This window comes from Knufia obscura (assembly GCF_036327395.1).
Source record: "Knufia obscura strain CCFEE 5817 isolate CBS 148926 chromosome Unknown scaffold_10, whole genome shotgun sequence".
Lineage (NCBI taxonomy): Eukaryota > Fungi > Ascomycota > Eurotiomycetes > Chaetothyriales > Trichomeriaceae > Knufia > Knufia obscura.
The window spans coordinates 697,040-721,872 of NW_027042696.1; the positions used below are offsets into that span (position 1 = coordinate 697,040).

General features: G+C 51.6%; 9 protein-coding genes across 9 annotated transcripts; 7 read left to right on the forward strand and 2 right to left on the reverse strand.

The window, feature by feature from the left end:
- Window positions 1-474: 474 nt before the first annotated feature.
- On the reverse strand, window positions 475-2,821 carry PMZ80_008075 (uncharacterized protein; the record flags this gene model as incomplete). Its single annotated transcript, XM_064876478.1, has 3 exons — window positions 475-1,198; window positions 1,282-2,742; window positions 2,790-2,821. The coding sequence occupies 3 exons, from the start codon at window positions 2,819-2,821 to the stop codon at window positions 475-477; spliced, it is 2,217 nt and encodes a 738-aa protein (XP_064727785.1).
- A 647-nt stretch (window positions 2,822-3,468) lies between these two features.
- PMZ80_008076 (uncharacterized protein) lies at window positions 3,469-4,242 on the forward strand (the record flags this gene model as incomplete). The annotated part of the gene is made up of 1 exon (XM_064876479.1): window positions 3,469-4,242. The coding sequence occupies one exon, from the start codon at window positions 3,469-3,471 to the stop codon at window positions 4,240-4,242; it is 774 nt and encodes a 257-aa protein (XP_064727786.1).
- A 546-nt stretch (window positions 4,243-4,788) lies between these two features.
- TRM1 (RNA methyltransferase tRNA(m5U54)methyltransferase) lies at window positions 4,789-7,326 on the forward strand (the record flags this gene model as incomplete). Its single annotated transcript, XM_064876480.1, has 1 exon — window positions 4,789-7,326. One exon carries the CDS (start codon window positions 4,789-4,791, stop codon window positions 7,324-7,326), a length of 2,538 nt encoding a protein of 845 aa, XP_064727787.1.
- A 1,660-nt stretch (window positions 7,327-8,986) lies between these two features.
- Window positions 8,987-10,093, forward strand: PMZ80_008078 (uncharacterized protein; the record flags this gene model as incomplete). Its single annotated transcript, XM_064876481.1, has 1 exon — window positions 8,987-10,093. The coding sequence occupies one exon, from the start codon at window positions 8,987-8,989 to the stop codon at window positions 10,091-10,093; it is 1,107 nt and encodes a 368-aa protein (XP_064727788.1).
- A 1,845-nt stretch (window positions 10,094-11,938) lies between these two features.
- On the forward strand, window positions 11,939-12,843 carry PMZ80_008079 (uncharacterized protein; the record flags this gene model as incomplete). The annotated part of the gene is made up of 2 exons (XM_064876482.1): window positions 11,939-12,290; window positions 12,344-12,843. The coding sequence occupies 2 exons, from the start codon at window positions 11,939-11,941 to the stop codon at window positions 12,841-12,843; spliced, it is 852 nt and encodes a 283-aa protein (XP_064727789.1).
- A 644-nt stretch (window positions 12,844-13,487) lies between these two features.
- Window positions 13,488-14,403, forward strand: PMZ80_008080 (uncharacterized protein; the record flags this gene model as incomplete). The annotated part of the gene is made up of 2 exons (XM_064876483.1): window positions 13,488-13,493; window positions 13,591-14,403. 2 exons carry the CDS (start codon window positions 13,488-13,490, stop codon window positions 14,401-14,403), a joined length of 819 nt encoding a protein of 272 aa, XP_064727790.1.
- Window positions 14,404-19,705: 5,302 nt separating this feature from the next.
- PMZ80_008081 (uncharacterized protein) lies at window positions 19,706-20,025 on the forward strand (the record flags this gene model as incomplete). The annotated part of the gene is made up of 2 exons (XM_064876484.1): window positions 19,706-19,714; window positions 19,831-20,025. 2 exons carry the CDS (start codon window positions 19,706-19,708, stop codon window positions 20,023-20,025), a joined length of 204 nt encoding a protein of 67 aa, XP_064727791.1.
- Window positions 20,026-20,101: 76 nt separating this feature from the next.
- Window positions 20,102-21,637, reverse strand: PMZ80_008082 (uncharacterized protein; the record flags this gene model as incomplete). The annotated part of the gene is made up of 1 exon (XM_064876485.1): window positions 20,102-21,637. One exon carries the CDS (start codon window positions 21,635-21,637, stop codon window positions 20,102-20,104), a length of 1,536 nt encoding a protein of 511 aa, XP_064727792.1.
- Window positions 21,638-22,626: 989 nt separating this feature from the next.
- Window positions 22,627-24,375, forward strand: PMZ80_008083 (uncharacterized protein; the record flags this gene model as incomplete). The annotated part of the gene is made up of 4 exons (XM_064876486.1): window positions 22,627-23,217; window positions 23,268-23,624; window positions 23,674-23,945; window positions 24,003-24,375. 4 exons carry the CDS (start codon window positions 22,627-22,629, stop codon window positions 24,373-24,375), a joined length of 1,593 nt encoding a protein of 530 aa, XP_064727793.1.
- Window positions 24,376-24,833: the final 458 nt, after the last annotated feature.

Genomic DNA, 24,833 nt, shown 5'->3' on the forward strand with positions numbered 1-24,833 from the left:
CGGAGATGTCTACATGGAGATTCAACCATCTCTCCCCAAAGGAGTTCAACCGATACAAGGAGTTAACAAATGGCGCAAATTCCTGCTTTGGCAAAAGTTCTCAAAAAGGCGTCGACTGGTGAAGCATCTTCGCGGTTTAGTGGATGGCGCGATTTCGATTTCAAAGATAGGCGCAACGTCTGGTTCACCATTGAAAAAGCCGTCTGGCAAAGGGACAACTGTGGAACTACGGGAAAAGCTGTGTAAAGAGTGCATAGCGGATAAGGAAGAAGGCGTTGACGTATGGGGATCTGACAAAAAGGTCTCTGAATTTGTGTATATTATTGCGCGCTTGCTCATGGAAAGCTATGTACATCAGTGCTCTAGATAATTCATCACCCATTACTTCTCCCCTCAACAAATATCCAGATCTATTTCTGAATTCCTCTCCGCCGCTGAACCAATTTCGATTATCCGGGCTACAACGGCCAGATCTTATTTGTCGCTTGGCTCCCCCCTCCTCCCAACCCTACAAAACTCATCCCCATTCCGTCCCATCCGATCCCTCACCTCCCCCAACCCAACAAACCGATTACACCAATTCAGCACAACAAGACACCAAACCAACGCATTCTCCTCCTTCAACACCCAATGTCCCTCATCACTAAACGTCAAAAACCGACTCTCAATCCCCTTCCCCTGCAACACATTAAACGCACTCAACCCCTCACTGATCGTAAGTCTGTAGTCCAACTCATTATGGATAATCAGCATTGGCGTCGTCCAGTTACTTGTGTGTCTTGCTGGATCCCACTTATCGTATACTTCCTGTCGCTCCCAGATCGGACCACCGAAATCGTGTTGCGGGAAGTATTGTTCTTCGCTCGCGAGTTGCCCCGTCATACTGAAGACGCCGTCGTGACAGACGAGGGCTTTGAATTTCTTGGAGAGGGGGTGTCCGGCCATCCAGTTCATCATGTAGCCGCCGTAACTTGCGCCCAGTGCGACCATGCGGGTTGTGTCGACGAAGGGGAGGTGGGATTCTATGTGGGTTATGCCGCGCTCGAGGTCGGTATAGGGACTGCCGCCCCAGTTGTTTTTAATTGCGTTGGTGAAGGGTTGGCCGTAGCCGGTGCTGCCGGTGGGGTTGGGGGCGATGACGATGTAGCCTTGTTCGGCGAAGAGGGCGGGGGACCAGCGGGTGGACCATTGGTCGTTCCTAGGAGGAGGTTATCTGGTTGGTCAATGGATGTTATGGGGTTGGTGGATGGGTGGTGGATGTATGGCCTGTGTTGGGCTTACCATGCGCCTTGAGGTCCACCGTGGACGAGATACGCTAATGGATACTTTTTGGAGGCATCGAAGTTTGATGGGCGCATCATGAGAGCATGTATGGGGTGATCGTGCGCGCCTTTCCACCAGAGACTGTTGACTTGGGTTGGGTAGAGTCCGAACTGGTTGTGCATGAAGGAAGGCTGAGGCAGGACTGTTAGTGTTGTTGATGGCTGGTTGGCTATAGAGCCTGGCGACGATTCCATGTTGAAGGGGTTCAGGAGGGAGTAGATGCTGTTGTCAACCAGACTATTACTTGAGATGAGGATGGTTGATGACTGTGGAATAGGTATTGCTTCTGTGATGAAGTTCCTGTTCGTAAGTTGGCGGATTGTGAGAGGGTAGTCACCGACATTGATTGGATAAGCCCAGAGACAGCCTGCGCCTTGATACTCGGCTTGGACGTAGAGGAACTTGGAGTCAGGGGACCAAACAAAGCTGCTTGGGGACAGAGACCAGAAGTTGTTGTGAGGGTCGAAAGGCGGCTCTGAGGATGATGAGAGCTGCCGGACTTGAATGTCGCTATTCGCATCTCCGATGGCGGCTTCAAAGATATGGTTCTGATCGCTTTCATAGCCGTCTTCGCGCATTTGCAGGAAGCCGAGGAGACCGTTTGGTGCCCACACAGGACACGTTGCCGCGCCGTTGAAGTGAGGGACCTGAATCTTCCGAGGCTTGGACTCTGCTAGATCCATCAGATCCTCTTTCGGAATGAAGTATGCGTTGCACTTTGTGTGAGTGGCAGGGTTGAGATCAGGATCTTTGGCGACAATGGCGAGACCTTTAGGACCAATATCGAAGTGATCAGTGCCGCCAAAGGGTGGTATCGGGCATTCTAGGCCTGTGCCTTTCAGCGCATTCATGAAGCCAACAAGATTGTAACGGCCTTCTCTGCCTTGAACACGTGCTGGAGCCTTCTGCAATACAGCGGTGAAGATTGAGTCGCGCTCTTTTGTAACATAGCTGTCCCAGTGCCGCACGAACGTCGCATCGTACACCTTTGCCGTGCTTCGCTCCTTCGGAGAATTCTTGGGATTGTGCAGGCTGCCGTCTGGGTTGGCTTTGCCAGCCACTGCCATGGCTATCATGCCATCTTTGATCTCGTACAGTTTCAGGCTGGAGACCGGGCCGGCAATGGTACCAGCTGTATATGTCTTGCCTGGTGAATGCACATCGGCTACAATGACACTTGTATTGCCATTATCACCTTCCTTCAGCCAGACAAGCTGATTGGCGTCACCAAGCCACTTTGGCTCGCTGGCACCGTTGTCTGTACTGATGACATTCTGCTCGCCGGACTCGAAATCGAAGACTACGATCTCAGATGATTTGGAATGAGAATCGAATGAATACACAGATTGAGTGAAGAGAAACTTCTTGCCATCGGGACTGGGATATCCTGGAGACCTCCTTGGAGCGCCAAGCAGCTGTCTACACTCATCAACATTTATTCAGCTTCCAATGACGAAGGCACGCACTCTGGCCCGAATTTCTTGATCTTGATGGTCATGTTACGTATCTGTGAGTCCAGTATGATATGCTCGATGCTCCTGATAGTTCAAGAAGAAGCCCAGCAATTGTTGTTATGGTAAGCAAGGAAGCTCGGGAAGCTGTTACTAGAGGGACCGGACGCTCCAGATGGCGTTCTCGCAAGGCTGAGATCGAAGCTGTACAAGGCTCACCAGCGGTGCACGGCGAGTAATTGAACCTGGGGAAGGTGGGGCACCTAATCTGAGACAATCTGGGGAAGGTGCCAGTCGCCTATCCGCACTCGGAAGATGACGAAGCACCCGAGTCGTCCAACGCTCAGCTATGGTGAGATGGTCTCGTGATGCCGCCATCCCACGCTTTGTGTTGAGTCAATTTCCTGTCAGCCCCAACTTCTCGTCTTCACATTCGGTCAAGGTCTGACGCGTGGTTCTTTCCTTCTCATCTACGTACCCGAAGGACAAGTCATCCACAAAGTGTTAACCCATCACAAAAGTGGTATTGCTACCTCTTCTGTCGTTGCATCATTGCGCAGATGATGACAACACGGTGCTACGCTCTGCTCACCAGCAAGATTGGGGTATAAGTGAGCTGATTGCTCCATAGACGAGTGATCAGCTCAACAACACCACAGCCTCACACAAACCAATCTCACTGACATTAAACACGATGAAACGTGTCAGAACAAAGTCCAGCGATAACGCTGGCAAGAAGGAGCCCCAAAAGAAGTCTAAAGAGACTTCCAAGGATACGAAAAGTCGAAGCCCAAGTCCAGAGGACAAAACTACTACTGGCCCGAAAGCGAATGGCAGTCTGAATGGGACACATCACGAAGCTGCCAAGTTCAATCTCAAGATTATATCTTACGGGCGCGTCAATGGCCCGGTAGATGATCCTGATGAGGGCGAGGAAATGTTGAAGTTCTCGGTCCGAGATGTCCCTAATCCTCCTGCAAAGCTTCGCAAGAATTTCACTGGCCTTGCTCCTCGACTTCGCAAGGAGATCTTTTCGGACAAGACAGCGCGTCTCAGGTACGATACTATGGTCGACGAGATGGAGAGGATGATGACAAGCATGGAAGCAGCCTTGCAATATGATTCAAAGCATCAAGACGAAGTTGATGAGCCAACAGCAACGACACTTATCATCAGCATCCAATGTGAAGAGGGTAAGCACAGAGGTGTTAGCTATGCCGAAGAACTTGCACAAAGCACAAAAAGGAAGGACTGGGCGATTGCTGTTGTACACAGAGACCTGGATGCAAGCGAAATGGACGGAGGTGTCGAAAGCGACGAATATGATGAGCCATCTAGCCCGACCATGACTCGTCCGCAGGAGATTACCAAGATAAAGAAGAAGAAGGATAAGCATCTCAAGAAAGCTCGAGACAGGCGCTTGCAGGTTGAATTCGCTGGTAGTGGTGCCGAGGATAGTTTTATGTGACTCGCCAGAATGAGATTTTAGGGAGGCGCATCGAAACCATCATCAAGAGCTTGGTAGAGCAGACCGGCATGGTGGGAACGTAAGTAGGTCAGGTCGTCGAGAACGGCTGTATATCGTAATAGGAGTCTCTACTCTTCTCGAGGTCAATTACTGTGTGATCGAGTTAGACAGGTTGACGCGTGCATTATGACATGGAAGATTGGATTCCTTGAGTCCGAGACATTGTACGCCGAAGTGAGTGAAGGGGAATAAGTAGGAAGATTCAAGTGTAGCGAGTGGGTACCGGAACAACCTTGTTCCGGCAAGGCTTGGCAAAAATCATTCTTCCTCGATTCGGCCAATCAAAACTTTTGAATTGATTTCGTCCCTACATCACTTTCATCAACAGCGAGGCGCTGGTAGGTTATGCTTGGTCTTTGCGCGCGTCTTTCTCTCGAGTCGACTATTTGCAAAACTGCTGGTCAGTCTAGTCTTCAGTCTGTACATAAATCATTCGTGTCGAGCCCTGGTAGGCTTCTTCCCAAACAGTTTCTTCGTGGAATCAATATGGCTGCCTCAGAGGTCACTCCAATCACAATCGATGATCGTCATTACAGGCAGATCAGGGAAGGCCAAGCTAGGATCCTCGCACCATATCAGAAAGACTCTGGTCAAACGAAGAAGATCCCTGCTCACTCTGGTCAACCAAGAAACAACGATGAAGGCGATCAAGCAGTCTTCTACAATCCTATTCAACAGTACAATCGCGACCTGAGTGTCCTCGCAATTCTTATATATGGCGAGAGCGCAACTGCGCTAAAGCAACAGAGGCATCAGAAGAATGTTGGTCGAAGCCGACAGAAGAAGGCTGGCAGAGGAAAGCAAGGAGTAAGTGCTAAGCCTGCCCACCTTACTCAAGCGAGCACAACGCAGATATCTACAGGCAGACGCACAGATGATGCTGTTGAGCTGAGCGCTAGTGAAAATGTGGCAACGCATGGCACGAAACCACAAAAAGACCATTCGAGTGAGCCACAGATTGAAACTGAGACTACGAAATTGTCTTCGAAAAAACGCACAGCGCAGGATGCCGAGCTCGACACCGAGACCGAGAGTGTTAGTGCAGGAAGAAAACGATCAAAAGATGACAATGCGGATGATCTGGCTGACATTGAGGTTCAGCAACTGGGTTCTGGTCCAGCAGCTTCTGAGGCCGCCACAGCTGCAAGAGAGACGCACAGCGGAGGTAACACTGAACCGCTTCAGAATGAAGCAAAAGCCTCCGACAAGCGAGACCGTCGAACAGCTTTCACGATCCTTGATGCCCTATCAGCTAGCGGTCTTCGAGCTGTACGATACGCCAAGGAGATACCGTTCGCCACCAAAGTCGTCGCCAACGACATGTTACCTGAAGCAGTACAGGCCATCAAGCTCAACATCGAGCACAACAAGCTCACAGACACCGTCTTTGCCAATTTAGGAGACGCTCGGCAGTTTATGTACAGCAAGAGTGGCAACGAACATCTTGATGCAGGTCCGGCGTATGTCCACAAATTCGATGTGGTTGATCTCGATCCTTATGGGAGCGCAGCACCGTTCATTGATTCGGCTCTTCAGGCAGTGGCTGATGGAGGAATGCTCTGCGTCACTTGTACCGATGCTGGTGTCTGGGCTTCCAATGGCTACCCCGAGAAGACTTACGCATTGTACAACGGTATCCCATTGAAAGGTCCTTATTCTCACGAGGCCGGCATGCGCCTCATTCTTCACTCAATTGCCACAACAGCTAGCAAGTACGGCATCGCGATCGAGCCATTCCTCTCGCTCTCGATCGACTTCTACTGCCGTCTGTTCATCCGCGTCCACAAATCGCAACAAGAGGTCAAATTGATGGCTGGCACGACCATGCTCGTCTACAACTGCGATCAAGGCTGTCAGGCCTGGCAGACCCAGCTCGTTGCTAGAAACCAAGTAAAAGAAGACAAGAAAGGCGAGAAGTTCTTCAAACACGGATTTGCTCAGGCGCCATCCACAGATAGATTCTGTGACCATTGTGGTACCAAGACGCATCTTGGCGGACCTATGTGGGCTGGGCCTCTCCATAACCCTACCTTTGTACAGAAGATCCTTGATCGACTTCCAGAACTTGATAAGACAATCTATGGAACCACCGAAAGAATCAGGGGAATGTTGACGGTAGCGCTGGAAGAAGAAGACGTGGATTGGGCTAGTACATCAAAGCCCAGCAAAGAGGCAGTGATGTCTCAATCGAAGGGCGAACCCCCCTCGCCTATTATCCCTCGACTTCCGCCTCACCTGATCTCGGAGTCTCCTTTCTTCTTCATGCCGACGTTCCTTGCGAGAGTCCTTTCACTTCCTACACCCACAGAGGACCCACTTCGAGGTGCCATCCTAGGTCTCGGATACACGTGTACACGATCTCACTGCAAACCGGGCAGTTTAAAGACCAACGCACCATGGAAGGTCATCTGGGAGGTGATGCGTGAATGGGCTCGTCAGAAAGAAAGTTCGATGGTTCCACGATTACTAGGAGAAGGGGATTTCGAGGGGAAAGCCAGTGTGAAGAAGTCCAGCCCTGGATGGAACATCCTGAAGCGTCTTCGAGACAGGAAAGGTGATACACTCTATGTTGCTAGGTTGCGCGAGAGCCTGCTACAGAAGCTGGGCAACGGTCGCGACGCGGTGAACATTGAGGATGTGACTGATCTGCAGGGAGTATTGAGAAGCGCTCTATATGAGCTTGAGCATCCGTCTGCAAGCCTTACTCACAAAGCCGTCGAGTTTTCAACCACAAACGGTGCCCCAATTTCTCCTGTCGATGTCTCGAACGTTGACTTAGTCACAAACGGGGCCGATGCTGATAACATGAATGGAGTGTCAGTTGTCTCAGCTCACAATGCTCCTAGAGTAACCGGCAAGGCTCTCATCGATGCAGGAGGTGATGTCTCGGAACTGGAGATTGTCTTCGATGCTCAGCTGGGTCGTTCTTTTAGAGATTCGAGGGGAGGGAAGCTCGTCAGGTATCAAATGAACCCTCGTGCTAATTGGGGCCCGATGGTAAGGGCCGGCACTGGCGCGGCTTGAGTCGGAGATGACGGTCGGTGGCTGGAGGGTTGAATCATAGAGGGTCACGTTTGGTCTATACGTTTTGAGGATCAGAACAAGTGGTTCAGCGCGTTGTGAACACTTACGATCCTGCGGCATGGAACAGCGACATAAGCATGGTATTCCTTGTGTGACGAGCTGACGGGCGATTGCCTCTTCTGACAAGGAGGGTCGTGTACAAACACATTTGCAGCAGATGTTGGAGAGCATTCGCGTTGTGCTCATCAGTCATGAGCAGCATGAATTGATGTTTCGACCATCAAGAAGACCGGCAAACGCTGAGCAGGATAGACAGTATAATACAACTGCTCCTTTCAAATTTCGAGCTTCTGTTGATTACAGTACCACTATCTTTCCAGACGATTGTTCAGACCGTCCCGCTTACAAGGGCAAATCAGCTGCAAACTGGACAGGATCAGGTAGAGCTCGACCATCTACGAAAAGTCCGTCAAGCAATCGCGCCATGTGCTATGTGATCGAGTACGAGAGATGTCACCGATGCGGGATGGAGCAGGATGAGCACACTTTCCACGAGCGTTGTGGCATTCCGAACTGCCTCTCCGATATGAGTCCTTTCGCCAGGTCTCGGCACCTGAGACGCGTCCGATATATCTTTTGTCGAAACTGTGTACCTGGAGCTTGCGCCAACTGCGTCAGAACCCATGCTCGATGTGTCTGGAGCGTTGACTCACAATGTTGCGTGACGTGCAAGTCGTCTGCAGAACTAGAAGACTCATGCAGAGTTGACTATGGAGTCCATCCCCAGCTTCTGGCAAATTTTCGCTACGACCCGACCGAAAGGCATCCGAGAGCGCCACCTCTGTCGACACTGCCTGCAGCTTCTGGCAACGTCCCGTCCGGCAGTGCTTCGGTCCGCCAGTCGCAGACCCAAACAGGCTCGGGCAGCCAAAATGCGGGTGCTCATTCAACTGAATGGTGCCAGCAATGCGCTAACAGTCAAGGCGCAAAATGCGATGGTGTCAGACCTACCTGTGGCACTTGTGCAAAGTGGAGGGCATTGGTAGCAAATTGCAGCCTTACAACCTCGAAAAGCCAGACCAAGGGAGTGTACACTTGCGACCAATGCAGAGTAACGAGGGCTTCCCGCCACACCAAGTGTGATGGCAATATGCCCACTTGTAACAACTGCGCCTCCAGACAAAAGAAGTACGACCGGTGCATATGGCCAGGCGATCAACAGCCTCAAATTACATCTCAAAATACAGCCCAGAACCCATTACAGATGTCTGGTGCCTTCAGTGCAGCTCTTCCAGCTGTCGCCTCCAGCAACCATGGTTCGCAAGCTTCCCCACCACGTTTCGCAGCAATTGGCGGCACGAGGATAGCATGTAAACCGTGCGCAGATCGTCACAGGAGTTGTGGTTTCATGATACCTGCCTGTGGACCGTGTACCAACGATAATGCCAAGGGTGTCCCAAAAAGTGCGGATTGCTCGTATGACACAGCAAAGAGAAAGGGGAAGCACGGGCACCTCACCTGCGATCAATGCAGGAAGTGGACAGAGCGAACGTCCAAGTCCAAAGAGGCTTGTGATGGTAAGAAACCTTGCAACCATTGTAAAGCTCGACACCCCCCGAAATGCCAGTATCCAGATCAGCTACAGGTCGCATCTGAAGTCATGGCTCAGGGTTCGTACGTGAATTCACAGGCTCTGCAAGGTAATACAACGACTCAGTCTGCTGGCAATGTCCCGTCAAATCCGAACAGTGCAGGAATGAGTCAGTGGACAACCTACCGAGACAAGGATGTTGCCGACCGGGAGGTTGACGTCAGTAAGACATTCTCTGCAAACGTCGACCAACAGAATATCAGTGCCAAGCAGCAATCCGAGAGGATGAAGCAAACTAGACATGCGTCCGGTCGGACGCCTGCGTCACCAAGGACTCCCACCGGAGGCATTGCAGCTGGACCGGACACAAGCACATTGATTCGCAGAGGGACAGGCCAATCAAACAACTCTGGTGATGGACGTTCATCCCGGAACAACAGCGAGGTGCCCAGAACTGGTGGTGAACAACCATCTCCTTCATCGGACCTCTACCACCAGTCCTCCCGTCCACCATCCCGTGCCGACACGGATATCTTGTTTCCGGAAGCTAGGATCCAGCCAACTAGTCGAAGCGCTTCTTCAGCAAGCTCAGAAGGTGGTAGGCGACCAGCACCTCGAGCTGCCGATCCATCGTTACTCAGGAGGGCCACGGACAATTTGAGCGAACCAGGGTCACGTCCTCCATCTCGAGCGAACACAGGACTTTCTATGACAGGTAGCGCAGGGCTTCCACCCACGCAAGGTATAGATCGTACTGGAACCTCAAGCAGCACCGAGCTGGGTGGCATCTCGCGGACTTCAACCGGTGCTGAGAAGCGGACAAGAGAACGAAGATCACCGTCCGATAAGCCGCCTAGCAGACCTGTTACTCCATCAAGAAGCCAGCCAACCAAGAAGCAGAAACAAGGCTTGACACAGACACTAACGCCACAACAACAAGCTGCTCATCAACAGGCTATGGAACGAGCTGCAGCAGCAGCCCTTCAGCAAGTGGCCGACGAGGGAGCGCGGCTAGCAGCCGAGCTTGCACGCCCCACTGGCGGCTCTGGCGTTAACGACAGTGGTCAAAGAGGCAATCGCAATACTCGGGGTGGTGGTCACGGAGCCCAGAAGCACCAGAAGCCGCACAAGAAGCATAAGCAGAGAGAGAAGACGATGCGGTCCTCTAGGCTCTGAACCTGTTCTGTTGGTTTGAAGCGCCCACGATATCAACTCTATTTTCTCTTTTCGGAGCATTAACTACAGCTTCCATACACTGCAAGGACTACAAAAGCAAAGCTCTGTCGCTGAATGGCTTTGCGCGCGCCTTATGGTGTATCATGTTAGCTTGAACGGGCTGAACAGCATTTGTTGCAGGTTCCCTTCACTACTTCCTTCCCAGTTGGTTCTCCAGGACAATAGAGTAGATGGCTGTTACGCGAAGAAGATAATGTACACTAGCTTACATAGATGACAACAACAATGATATAGAACTTCAGAAACTCCCCCTTCCTCGCTGCCTCGTGGTGGTGCGCTTGCTCACCTGTGGGGCCAGGTCATCGACCACTAATCTGTCAGGCCATCACAAAGTCCGCTTGCCCCACGGCACAAGATCACCAAGTCCGCGTACTACGCAGGTTTCATTGTCCGACCCCGGGTGATGCGGATAGCTTCAAGATTCACCTGATTGTAGTTGACACACCCTGGAAACACTCCCGCCGCCATCAGCTCTGCGTTCCCTGCGGATCTAGCGTACCATAATCGCGGCGGAACCATCACACTCCTTTCCCATAGTTACTCACATCATTGAGTAAGATGTGGTACAGCAAAGCCGCTCGTTGTTGACAGCACGGCAACAGAGGTCACGTGCTGGAGTGCTGGTATGGGCGCGCATACGCACCATTGATACTTTTGATGGTCTAGCTTGGCTGCGAATGAGAACCAGAGTTCGCAGTTTACATACGTGGCTAGGCAAATTTGGAAATCATATTGATACTAGGCGATCTGGGGCGTGATAAGTCACGGTCTATTTTATGCAGCAAATCAGTACCAAAAATTTCCTCTCAACCACGATGTCGTGTAACCCAATGCAAGCAATCCACATTTCAACGAGGATAGCTACTCGCAATGGTCAAGCTCACCTCGTTGTCCCACAGCAGATTCCAGCCGATGCGTTCTCTCTCTCTGATCGGAAGCGAGCGAACTCGATCGTTTGCGGAAGCCAACGACTCAACGACCATCCTAGCCGAGATCTCAACCCGAAATTCTAGCCAACTGAGACCCCAGCGGCTCCCCCGGATCTCCTCTTCTGCACGTGAAAAGTGTGTCGATCACCACGCGCACCACGCGTCTCGTGGGTCAAAATTCCAGAGCTGAAAAGTCCAGACTTGACGAGCCTCGGTCTGTATTCATGCATAAATGCTCCCATTTGTTGGCACGCGAAGATTGAAAGTCCGCAACTCCTTTCTTTCAATCTCCGTTTTCCCCTCATGCTTGGGGTCTAGTCGTCAACTATGAAAGTCTATTGCATGCATGATGACGACTGAGCAAGCCATCTCAGCAAGCAACCCAAGCAATTGCTAAGCTTTTACTGGCGACGCGAACCGCTATCGACACAGACATGTTTGGTTGAAGCTTTACCTTTAGATCAAAGCCTGTTCTCTTCATGCTAATTGGCTTCGGAGTTAAGTCCCATGAACCAGACTGTGACCAGTGTCTCGATTCCGGACCAGGATACGGTTGGTCCACCGTGAGTGGAATGCGGCGACACGGTCGAAAGGTTGGGTTAGTTGTCCCCATGATTCCCCATGCCACAGTGACAGTTTACTTTGCATTGGTGGATGCCACATCGAAAAGGGTGATCAATGATGGAGATGGCACTATTGCCAAGTTCATACGTTGAGGAAGACAAAAGGAGCACGATGCCCCTGCTCACAACATGACTTTCTGGCACACTCCTCGTTTATCAGCAACAGCCGGACTTCGCATCACCATCTCGCACAACTCATCTTTTTGTCCACGTCTACCATCTCAACGCCAACCATGGCTACTCACGACTCATCTCCAATGTCAGACCCAAAGATGGATTACGAACACAATAGCTTGACCCGACAAATGACAGTGGCATTGACACCAGAGCAGTATGAACGTCTGTTCTTCCAGCCAACCGCAGCCAAAGGTGATCTTGCAAAAAGATTGGGTAACCCCACACTGCTTGGTCTCCTTGGTTTCCTTGTACCTTTCTCGCAGACTATGTTTTGCCTTTTGGAGTTCCAAGGTGCTAGCAGTACCTCCTTGGCTGGAATCACAGGCACCTGGTACTTCTACGGTGGCATGGCTATGGTCATCGCAGGAATATGCGAATTCATCCTTGGAAACACATATCCATTCACCGGTAAGACCTCAGCCTTCTCAAGTCGACCGGGTGCATCCGCTAATGTCTGGCAGTATTTACAATTTTCGGTATCCATTGGGTTTCGATCGCGTACACCAACGACCCAACACACCCTCTCGCGAATGCATACGGAGCCGACGGTGCCGGTGCAGCAGCGCTTGCATTCACCGGTGGTCAAGTCGCCTACAACGTCTGCCTCTGCCTCGTATCCTTCATCTTCCTTCTTGGATCGCTCCGCACCAACGTCCCCTTCGTCATCGTCTTCTTCACCTTGGTTTTCCTCTTCGCCTTCTTCGCTGCAGGACAGGCTGCCATTGGTGCGGGAAACCTGGAGAAGGCTGTATACTACTTTAAGATTGCAGGTGGATTCGGTTTTGTCGCGGTATTGATGGGATGGTACCTGGCTATCATCACTGTTTGTGCTAGCACTGGTGTTCCGTGCCCACTGCCGGTGTTTGATCTGTCGACAAAGGTATTCCCAGACACCAAGGCTGCGGTTGCTGAGCATGCTGGAACCGTGAGACGGGGTTCAGCTGCTGCTAATAACGCTTAAGACGGCTACAAGAAGCTTGAAGACATGGCAATCTGATCCGACATCAGACATGTATCCATCTGAAGAGGGTTTCAGGCGCGGCTACTTTTACTCGGCTAGGCAGAGGAGATTGAAGGCAGGAACATATTCTCACGTGTTTGCCTGTCTACGTCTAGCCATAGGTACGCGTCACAGCAGTCACGCTAGTAGCTAGCGCTAGTTAGCCACAATTCAAACCCCTGGCCGCTTTAGGTCAGAACCATGTTCTCACATAGTTATTTGGTTGTTCCTTCGAAGATGAAGGCTGACTTCGGTCACCCTAGCTTTCAGTAGGAGTGTTCTGGCGCAACTACCGGACGAAGTTCTGGTCAGAATATGCAGCTTTTTGGAGCGCCATCAAGAACCCGATGGTGACATTGTTCCTTCCAACCGGCGCAGAACCCTATGCAATCTGGCGTTGACATGCAAGCGTATGGCAGCAATTGCACAAGACGAGTTGTGGAGATACATGAAACTCGAGGCTACGCCAATTGACGACGATGATGGACCTAACCCCGTACCTGAACTATACTTGAGGTTTCTGCGCTTCATCCGTTCTTGCCAACAGAACCCGCGCAATATCAATCGTGTTTGCGAGCTACAGGTGATCTGGGAGCGCGATCTGCATGATAGTCTGCTTGCCTTGAGTTTGCATCTGCTGAGCAAGTCGAATTCTCTTAGAAGGATACAACTTGGGACGATCCCAACCCTCTCTGACGCGCGTGCAAGATTTCGACGTTTGAGAATGATGTCCTTTGTACTGCACTGGATGATTTCGAAAGCGCTTCGGCTACTGGTCTTGCATCGGGGCTCGACGTGTCTCAGTTGTCCGTAGCTACAGACACAGAGGCTCACAACATTGCGGAAGCAGGTACATTCCCGAGCGAGGATTCTGTGGGATCCGAAGAACGATGGTATGCAGGCTCTGGACACCAAAGACAGGTGTCCCTTGCAAAAAAGAACGAAAAGAATGACGCGATAGCGACCCAGCTCGCATCGGAGCTCGCATCGGACATCGGGTCATTGCTTGAAGCTATCAGCTTCAAGACACGGTCACAGCGATTCAAATCAGTGCGAGAACTGGAGTTATGGGGAGATTTCCTTACCGAACAGGTTTTGCACGAGACGCTGAGCCAGACGCCCAATCTGACGCATCTCACGATACCAGCATTGCTGACTGATGCACCGACGCAGGAAGAGACGGTTTCGTACTCCATGTCAGCTCCAGACTGGGAGGTTGAACAGGTGTTGGACCTTTTCGACCGAGCCAAGATGCAGCCTTCGAGAACGGGAGAGACGTTGGAGTGTGGGCGAGACACGCTTCAGTATCTCTACATAAGAAGGAATCTTGAAACTCTCATGCTCACACATGATGACTCGTGCCTGGATTTGTCGAACTTCTCGAAGCTGAGGTACATCGAGATGTCAAGCACATTCTTATTTCAAGGTTACCAAACCGCAGAGGACCCAGGCACACAACATGTCTGGAAGCTCCTTCCGCAATCGATCGAAGAACTACACATCAAGTTCGACGGAGCCTAAGGACTATTCTACGCCACAGACGACGTAGCAGACACAGTCGATCTTCTAGACGGTTATCTGGAGAAGGACTGGGACGAAGAGAAAGAGACCGCGTGGAATGACTTCTGGCTAGAGAACGTGCCTGGCGATGAACACGAAAAGCAAGAGTCAATGAGCTGGATGACCAACATTCTTGCACGGAAGTGCTCACGCTTTCCGCAACTTCGGACATTGGGCGTCTACGAGGTGGCCAACCACTCAAGGCTTGAGTGGTGCTCGATGCAGAATCTGGACTGGACTAGCGAATATCTGTCATGCCACAATAATCAAGGGGTGTCAATCGCCATCTGGTTGCGAGTCCCTGTGGGCTGGCAATCAACGCCTCGATTGCCTCTCATGGAAAGAGCCCTAGCATACGCTGTGCATTACATGATAAAACATGGTTTCTCGTCTATTGCGGAATGGAAAGACAACCACGAAGCGACAAAGTGGCGAAACTCAGGGGGTTACCACTAGCCGGCATAAGCGATGTTACGGCTCACTCGTTTTCATGCTCATCAGCACTCAGACGACAGCGACACAACGCGCTCGGACTCGGTATGACCTTTCCATGTGGAATGCGCAATGCTCGAACTATGAGGGTCCTATACAAACAGGACAACCACAAGGCACTGTACCCAAGCGTCAAGTGCAATAGTACTTCACTACAAGGATGGGACGATCAGCTAAGGAAGGCTCTTAAGGTCGTATTCAGTCTACTAAGCGCCGCCCACATTGACCTCGAACGCCTTCACCAGCCAGGGATTACAGCTCGAAATACCGTGCTTTTTGCTTGCGTTTGCGAACGAGCGCGTGACAGAACACGACCAATTTGGCAAGGAAGAAGGCGTGACCGGCCTGAGTACACGGGAAGCTACGATCGGGACCAGTAGCCATGGAAGGCACGATCAAGCACTTGACAGGCACGACCCAATACCCAGGAAGACACACCGTCCTACAGGAAAGCACGGTGAATCATGAGGAAGGTACATCCACCTGCAAGAAATCACGGCCTCTGTCTGGGCTCTCGAACGCTTACCAAGGAGGCGTAATCCAATAGAAAGAACATCGCGATATGGATTGTAACCGTGGAAAGCAAACCTCGAGCGCCATCAGAGTCGGACACGCAATGCCAAAGCATTCCTTGACGTGACTTGAGCGGCGATCGAGTCGACATATGTAGTATGACCATTGATCACGATGGTCAGTGGTTCTGGATAGTATACCATGACCTGACCGTTCGCGGGTTTTCTTTGCTCTCTTTGCTTCCTGTTACTCATTCGTCAGTGTAGCCATTTTTCGTTCCTGTGTCAGCTCCTTATTTTTTTTCACAAACCTATGACAATAGCATTACACGCGCAGATCTGGAACGAGTGTAGCAGAACATGACATCGACCAGCTGCGAACCGCGCCTAGCATTCTTACCCTGCGGACGGATATCTCCTCGACATCCAATGCTTCTTTATTTCTATGTTGGTTGCAGCTAGACGCAGTGTTGTGGTCAACGATCGTCTTGGAAGATACCCATGCATCCCAGCATGGTTTTCGTGTGGTGTAAGAGCGGTGGTAGCTAGCAGTAGATGGACTACATAGGTGTTTAGTGTGCTACTGCTCCGTCGGTAGTGGTAGACACAGCTCGTGACAACATGAAACAGTCCGATGATGCAGCTATAGTTACCAAACCATGTTCAGAGGGCGTATAAGGAGTGCCGACTATTGCTCTTATGCAGATGTTGATGTGGCGTATGCGAAGCTCAAGAAGAGGTAGATACTGCACAAGCAGTTGCATGACCTGCGAGAGAGCCCGACGTAGCGACGTAGAGGGCTCGTTTTGTCTCAATGCCGCCGCCTGCTACTACTTGGGCTTCCGACCAAGAAGCAAATGGGTCGTCTATCTTTACTGACGGGGTTGTAGTAGGGATAGACCGCTGCGACCGTGAGATTCAGCGAGCTGATTTGAAACGTGGAATGCCGCCAACCATTGACTTACGTTTTGCCGGCAACGTACTGGACACATCTGTGTATCTGTATCAAGCTAAACACTCATTGAATAGTCAGTCAATCATGTTTCGCGTCGATATCTTCGCGCAGTCTTGGGCACTCTCGGTGGGGCTGCTGCCGACATCTCAGGCCGTTGTCATTGCACATCACTCTGAAGCAATCGCCTCAACAGCTACTCTGCATCGTTTAAGCCTGTCGCGTGTGGAGAATAGGATGAACTGTAATTATACACAGTTAGACCACGCTTCTCCTGTTCTCAAATCTCCCTTTCATCAACGCCAAGCCTCGGTCGTCTACCGCAGGCGCGGCAGGTGCCTTCCGGCCGTTTGAAAGGAGCCACCACAACTGAGCATTTTCCAATGTTGCTATCATGGTAGCCATGTCATCAACAAAGTAAATCATCGCCGCTCCCAAACGCATATTCAATGTTTAAAGACGAAGGAGTCTGCGATGGCGTGCTCAATTCTCACCCAGAACCGCAGCGCATTCCGGCAAGCCGAGCGCGAGATACGCAGTACCATGCTTGCCAGTGAGCTGTTCAGCAACGTCCCGACCTTTCGAATCGAGCAGGAACATTAAGTCCACCATTACGGCGTGCAAGCTGGGCTCCAGAATTGACCAGGGCATGATGGTGGGAATATACCCATAACAACGATGACCGATGACCATGGACTTCTGGAAAGACTCGACACATCAATAGCGGCTAGGACATTGGTCTGGACACCGGCAGGATCCACGCGGTCCAGTATCAACGGCGATTTCATTGCGTCAACGGCAAGAACCATGGACAAGTGGCTGGAACAGAGCTTGGGCCAATGCACGATTGAGCTAGATACAGTGACTCCTCCATTTCCTGCAACAGCTGCGGTCAACCTTGCCAAACCTACAGCCAGCAAGATGATATACTCAGACTCGGGACCGTAGCCACTAGCCGTCAGGGCTGGAGTATGACCGACACACAAGAGGCATATGAAGAGATGAGCATCTGCTAAAGGCTGTGGCCCGAGGCCACACATTGACCGGAGACGAACCTGGTCAATCTCACATCATCAAGTGCAAAGTCCAGAAAGATTGCACGAAGCGTCCGTGAGCCTAGACAACAATTCTCGAGCGTAGGCTCGCTGCTGGCAGGCACGAAGGTATTGCAAGCATGCCTCGCAACCGCCAGGTCTCAGTCTCAATTTCGTGCTCTTTCGAGGCTCGACGCTTGTCTCTCGCTCGGCTACGTGGGCCGAGAAAAGGGTCGACCACGATGGCCCTCACCTTCTCACATCCGATGTCCGAGCATATTGGCATTCTTTGAAAACACTCCGGGTGAAGGGTGGTCTCACCATAGACGTCCAAGCCCCGCGCCTTCAACACAAGCACCTTGTTTCACCTAGCGTCCCGAGTTATTCGGTCTACTTGCACATGATCATGCCTCGACAGACAAGTCCAAGCATTGGCTCATCGCCCATCGGACCACGGCGTCAGCATGTTATAAGGCTGCCAGACCTTGCTCGAGTTGCAGAAGTCGAAGGCTAAACGAACATCGCCATGAACCGGCGGCAGACTAGTTGCACCAATCTTCCATCTCTGACTTCCTAAAAGGCTTCGTACAAGCATGGGAAGTCGCACGTCAGTCTCGATTATGGCTGGAGAAATGTGGGCTCGGGGAACCTCGTCATCAAGGATGTTGTTTGGTGCTATTCATCTTCAGCGGGATTGTTTATGCAGCAAGAGCCATATCGGACACCTTCTGGGCAAGAATGAGTGTCGGAGGGGCATGCATCAAGCCTTACCAGCGATGAATGTTTGACATGGCTGATCACGAGTCCCTACTTGACACGGGCACAGGAGCTGGTCACCGCCACGATCGCAGTCTTGTGGCATGTCTTGCTTGTCGACCTGGCTGACTGTTTTGGCATATTCCAGTTTCGTAGGCTCATGCTGCTGACTGCCTGGTCGGTGTGCTGTTATGACAAGCCTCTAAGATGCAGGTGCGCGAAGTCTACCTTGTCGTAGTGGGGTGGTTGAGGAAGTGGGTATGGCTCTGCGTGCTGAGCTTCTGTTCTTGTCCTTTCGAGGCATTTCCCTGCTTCTCAAGTGTTGGAGAGTAGTCAGGCTGTATTCATCAAGCCTGGCGAGAGATCGAATGGCGCCGAAGTTATTGTACACTAGAAGCTGGACTATAGTGATTGCTGTCGAGGATGATGGGAAGGAACAGAAGAGAACCTATGCGAACTTTGCTCCGCCATGCTGAGTTATGGTTGCTCTGGCTAGACTCGATTCGGTCAACAACAGAGCTTGAGGGCTATCGACAAGCTCAATCGAAAGAGGAAGGAGACAGCAGAGCGTGGTGGTGTTGATCGGAGGTGATGTGATCGCAGGTGATTTCTTGCTTCGGGCTGGCCATGGTTGAGGCTGGGAACATATTCTGCTCATAACGTATACGTTCTTGATGCTGCTGTCTTTCGGAATGCAGAAGGCAACCAGGTACTGAGGACGATTAGCATACAGCAGTGCTTCTGTCCCGCCTCTTATGGTGAGCCAGGAGCCGGCGATAGCATGCGCGGCGGTCGGACCCTGGTGATCCCGCCCTCCAAGACTGCCTGCTCGGAACAGTGAACAGAGCCTTGGCGTCTGCGAATGGGGAGGTCAAAATTATCGCGGATACTGCACTGGCGGAAGGCTACACCACATTACTAAGACAATTTTCTGTCCGACAAGCAAAAACACGCGCACAAACAGAACTCATTGTCGACACTACAGCAACCATGTCTTTCAGAATCCCACCATACAGTAAGTGGTGGTCGTCTCAGTTGAACTTCAATTCATTAACAAAGGATAGCCTGTATAGTATGTGGCTTGCGAGCACTCTACCAGGACGCTCTGCATCACGTCCACTCCTGCAATCAATGTGTCTGCCACCGATCCTGCCTCGTCGAGCTGTTCACCAGAGCCTGCGGCGACAGAAGCCAATTCCCGCCCCGCTGCGACTGCCAACTCGAAGTCTCCCTCCCGCGTGTCCTCCGAGCCTTCGGCCGCAATTTCATACCAAACCCGACCCAAACCATCCACGGAAGATGGAGCATCAATCGACGAGGCCCTGTCGCTCTCCGATGCGGTCATTGCGGACATCCTACTATCCCGGACGTCGATCCTACCGTCCGTTCCACAGTCAGCTCCGCCATTCGCCAAGCCATCATCATCAGCGTCGAGAACGGTAGAAGTATGATCACCTGGCCAAGATGCGCTGAGCAGACTTGTTTTCGATGCGAGCAGCCGGACTCCAGCATGGATCATGGACGATGTCGATTGAGGTGTGTCTGTGGTTGGCGAATGTGGTGGCGGGATTTGAACAGCAGATGGCTGTACTGCGATTGTGGCTTCGAGGTTTGCTCCGTCTGCGAGAAGGGTGTGAGACAGTGTGACTGTGTGTCGGCGAATGGGCCGGGTGGGGGTGACGGAGGATCTGATGGCAACGACGAGGACGAGGAAGATGAGAACGCAGACGATGATGAGAACGATGAGGAGGACAACCTGCACGAGGATGACGAGGAGATCTACGGGGATGGATACGACACAGACGGTATATTCGCATCAGTGGATTCTTCGTCCTAGCAAGAGTCTTGTACCTAAGGGCAGGCAGGTTTTGAGGATGCGTAAGGGATACATCACATTATGCAAAGAATGAACATTATTCTACGTGGAGGTCATGGAAGACGACCTCGCAGCTACTATCATCAGAGACAAGCTGAATGCCGATGATGGGTCCCACGAAGTCAGATCCGGAGAGCTCAGCTGTGTCAACTGGACCAAGCGAGACTTCTTCGCCTCCAAGCGTATATGCAAAGTTCAGCTCCTGTTCCGTATACGTTACTTTGAACCTCACATTGAGGTCGACATTGCCAGCCTTGCGCCTCTCCGACCTCGCGATAGATTTCGCCTTGTTGACTAGCTCAAAGACAAATTCACACGCCTCTGAGTCGAAGAACATCCGGGCATAGCGATGTTCGTCTTTGTAATGGACTAAGCCAGCCTTGAACGATGTAGCTTGCTGCGGTACTTCCATCGTTACCGTCGAGACACCACTCAGGCTTCGCTGCCTCTTGCCAATGAATGTCACGGGTTCCGACCATTGAGATATATCAGCCCGGCTTGCTGCAAGTGTGATTGTTGAACCTTGCAACTTGTGCTTTGCGAGGTCTGCATTCCGCAGATACAACAAGTCTGCATCATGCCTTGGCATGATTGGCGGGCCTTGAACGACGAGCTGAAGCCTTCTATCCCGCACTTCAGGTGTGACATGTTGTAGGCTCGGCCATCGACCCTCAGGCCATTCACCCGCCAGAAGAAAAGACTCTCGACCCATGATACACTTTTCGCCACGCATCCGGATCCCCAGACACACGCCCCACCAATGGCTCTGCTGGTCTCGAAAGATGTCACAATGACCAGTACATTGCACATACGCATCGGTACCTTTGGCGGTCAGGATCGGATTATCCTTGTGTTCCTCATATGGTCCCCAGATGTTCTCGGCCCGTGCGACCGTGATCATGTGGCCTTTCCACGTTCCACCCTCAGAAATCAACAAGTAGTACCATTGACCCTGCTTGTACAAGTGAGGTCCCTCAGGATATATGCCACCAGTCCCATCCCAGACTTTCACTTCCTCGGACAATTTCTGCCCAGTACTGAGGTCGACTTCAAACAGGTGGATCTTCGTCATAGGTCCTGGTGCAGCAGAGCCACAGATATAGGCTTTACCATCGTCATCCCAGAATATCGAAGGGTCAATGCCCCTGAAGTCAAATGATACTGGATCCGACCAGACGTCTGACCAGATGTCCTTGGTGGATACGATGAAGTTCTGGCATATATCGTCACCGCCATCTTCCGGATATACCACGTTGGTGCAGATCACATAAGTTGTGCCTATTGCTATGTGGTATCGGATCGTTGGGGCGAAGAGTCCACCCGTCGCGAGCATGGTCGTACCATCGGCCTGCGGGTGTATCTTGGTGTCCGAGAATTGGAGAGACAGTTGTGATTGACGATTGAAGGCATTGCCGATATGAGTCCAGTCTGTGAGATTCCTCGACGCATATATCGGCAGGCCCGGGAAGACGTGGAAGGACGAATTGACCAGGAAGAAGACACCGTCTATCAGAGCTACAGACGGGTCTGGAGCGAAGCCTGGAACGATGGGGTTAGTGGCCGAGGACGACATTTTGTCACTCGGCACAAGGTCGTGTCTTATGGAAGGTGAATGTATTGGCCATGGGCTTGCTCTTTGTGAGTGTACGTTGCAGCTAGTACCACTCAAGGCACGTGTCTCCGGTGTTGAGCAGTTTGCTGACGTTATTTGCACATTCTCCTGGGGTCAAACCGAGGTTAGAATAGGTCTCGGCAGCAGACAAGTTCCGGTGGGCAAGCTGTTGCCTCTCAGGCGAATACTCGTAGCTCGAGTCAGCACGTCCCCATGGTATCAAAAGGATACGGTAAGCGTAAGGTTGCTAATCGTGAGAGCTGGTGACCCCAATTCAGCCTAAAACATCGATCGATGCGGCTTGGCAAGCCACTGCCAAGGTATCTTCTCATCCCCTCCGGAGACCTTCGCTTCGAGGTGCAACTGTGTGTACACTTGCGAAGGCACGTGAGGGTGAGCTCAAGCCGGTGGGGAGATACCCCAGCTTCGACCCCAGATCTGCCGTGCATGCCAACTCCACTGCCACGAGACACTTTTCTTGATAGGGTTAGCTTCAAGCTCGCTTCCAGCTCAACACCGGCTTCTGCATCTGTGCCAATTGTTTTGGTAATGGTCGGCTTCAGGACACATGATGCTGAACTTGAGGATTCCTTATCCCGAAATATCACTCAGAGTGATGCTCGAATCTACCGAACCACGATGCTAAACGTTAACAAGGCGGAAAGGTTCTGACGCTGGCGTGTCACCTGATGGCGGCCGCATCTGGGGTAACTAAAGTTGATATCGAACCCTTGAGGTGCCGAGATGTCGCGTCGAGGTTGGCAGGTCTAGATGTTCTAGCCGTCTTCTCGGTCTGCAGAATAAGAAGCATTTAGCCTGAAGACTCCGCGACCTTCACCGAAGCATCATGTCTATAATACTTCGACAAAGCCTGCCTGATCCTGCTGTCTACCACCGCATTGCCGCGCTGCTGAACCATCCCACGAACGACCCATCAGACACCTGCCGTAATGCGCCGACCAAGGCATAGCCAGGCTCTCAAGCCAGTCAAGCCACCGAAAGGCACATTCTTCTTCGCAGGGCACACCATGCAACGAGTGAAGTGGTGGCAGTGCAGCAACATGAGGAAGCTCTATATCCTCATCGTCATCATGATCACGACGAACACCGCTAATGGCTTCGATGGTTCAATGATGAACGGTCTCCAGAGCTTGACTTACTGGCAAGAGTACTTCGATCACCCCAAGGGCTCCATCTTAGGGCTCTTCAACGCTTCAATGAGCCTTGGCTCGTTGATCGGCTTGTTTTTCGTCCCATATCTGATCGATTGGGCGGGCCGACGGTCTGGTATCCTCATCGGATCAATGATCATGTTGCTCGGCGTGGGTCTGCAAGCTGGCGCCCGGAACTTTGGCATGTTCATCGCAAGCCGCCTACTGATCGGTTTTGGGGATTGTATCGTGCTTGGTGCGGCACCGCTGTTGATTGCTGAGTTGGCGCATCCACAGGATCGGGCTATTCTGGTAACGCTTAGCGGCGCTTCTTACCATTCCGGTGCATTCATTGCTTCGTGGGTCACATATGCGACGCTTCAGATACCGGTAGGCACAATCTGATATGCTAGTGAACCTGGCATGGCTGACGACAGCAGAGCGATTGGTCATGGAGACTGCCATCCCTATTGCAATGCACCTTCTCGATTATAATTGCCATCACTATTCTCTTCACACCCGAGAGCCCTCGATGGCTGATCAGCAAGGACAGACGAGAGGAAGCGCTAGACATACTGGTCAAGTACCACGGCGATGGTGACCGAGACAATCAGCTCGTCCTCCTCGAGTATGGTGAGATAGTGGCGGCCATCAAACTCGATCAAGAAGCCGGCAGAACGTCCTGGGTCGACTTAGTCAAGACGAAAGGCAACAGAAAGCGAATTGGTATCATCACTGCACTCGGCTTCTTCTCGCAATGGTCAGGCAACGGACTGATCTCGTACTATCTGCATCAGGTAAGTTCTCCTTCGCCCACATTCATCAAACTCTCGACTCATGAAGCAGGTCATGAATGATATCGGGATCACTTCTGCCGACACTCAGCTCGGTATCAACGGCGGCCTCAAAACATGGAGCTTGTTCACCAACACATTCATGTCGTTCTTTGTCGACAAGATTGGACGAAGACCAATGTACCTCATCTCGACCATTGGAACACTCGTCGCTTTCAATATCTGGACCATCATTGCTGCACGATACGCAGCAACCCCCATGAATTCATTGGGCATCGGTTTTGTGTTCATGATCTTTGTATACGGCTTCTTCTATGACTTCAAGTAAGTAATCCTTCAGAACCTGAAATCGAAACCATGTCCGACTAACACTTACCGCAGGAACGGCCTCATGGCATCCTACACGACCGAGATCCTCCCCTACGGCCTCAGAGCCAAAGGTTTCACGTGGCTCAATTTCTGTGTCACCGCCAGTCTGTTCTTCAATCAATATGTGAATGCCATCGCCCTTGACGCCCTGAAGTGGAAGTACTATATCTGCTATTGCGTCTTCCTCGGGTTTGAGGTGTTCATCATCTACTGCTTCCTTATCGAAACACGCTACACGCCGATGGAGGAAATTGCGAAGTATTTCGATGGCGAGGAGGCTACACTGGATGTTGCGGCTGTGGCTAACGAGCAGGTGAAGGACAAGATTGGTGAGGATAAGATGGGCGGTACCGTTCATCAGGTGGAGGTTGCAGAGAAAGTTTGAGAGTGCTGCGGTGGTTGACCTCGAGAACTCAAAAAAGTAAGGAGGTTCCGCAGCTCAAGCTAGAATACGGTAGTGGATGGGATCTGTACGGAGTTCGGTACAGTAGGTCTCGATAGCGCACTAAGCGTTCTCCTCGCACTCACGTAATGGTCGCGACCTGCAGGCGGAAGGCAAAGCATTTGCTCACCAATGTGTTTATGCTCTTTCGCTTTCGTGAGGCCAGTGCGTGTGCAGAAGCACTAACTCCGTTGCATTGCACGTGGACGAATGCTTCGACTCAAACGGGGATCATGCTCTGGAGGAATTCTTGACAGCCAACATAATCCGGAACTGGCAGAGAATTGGCGGAGTTCTTGGACAACTCGGTTCTCTTCATTTATGAGCATCGAGACAATCTCGATCTAGATGCCACCGGAACTCTCTATTAGCAACTGCGTTTTCGCTTCATCTGCTCGATG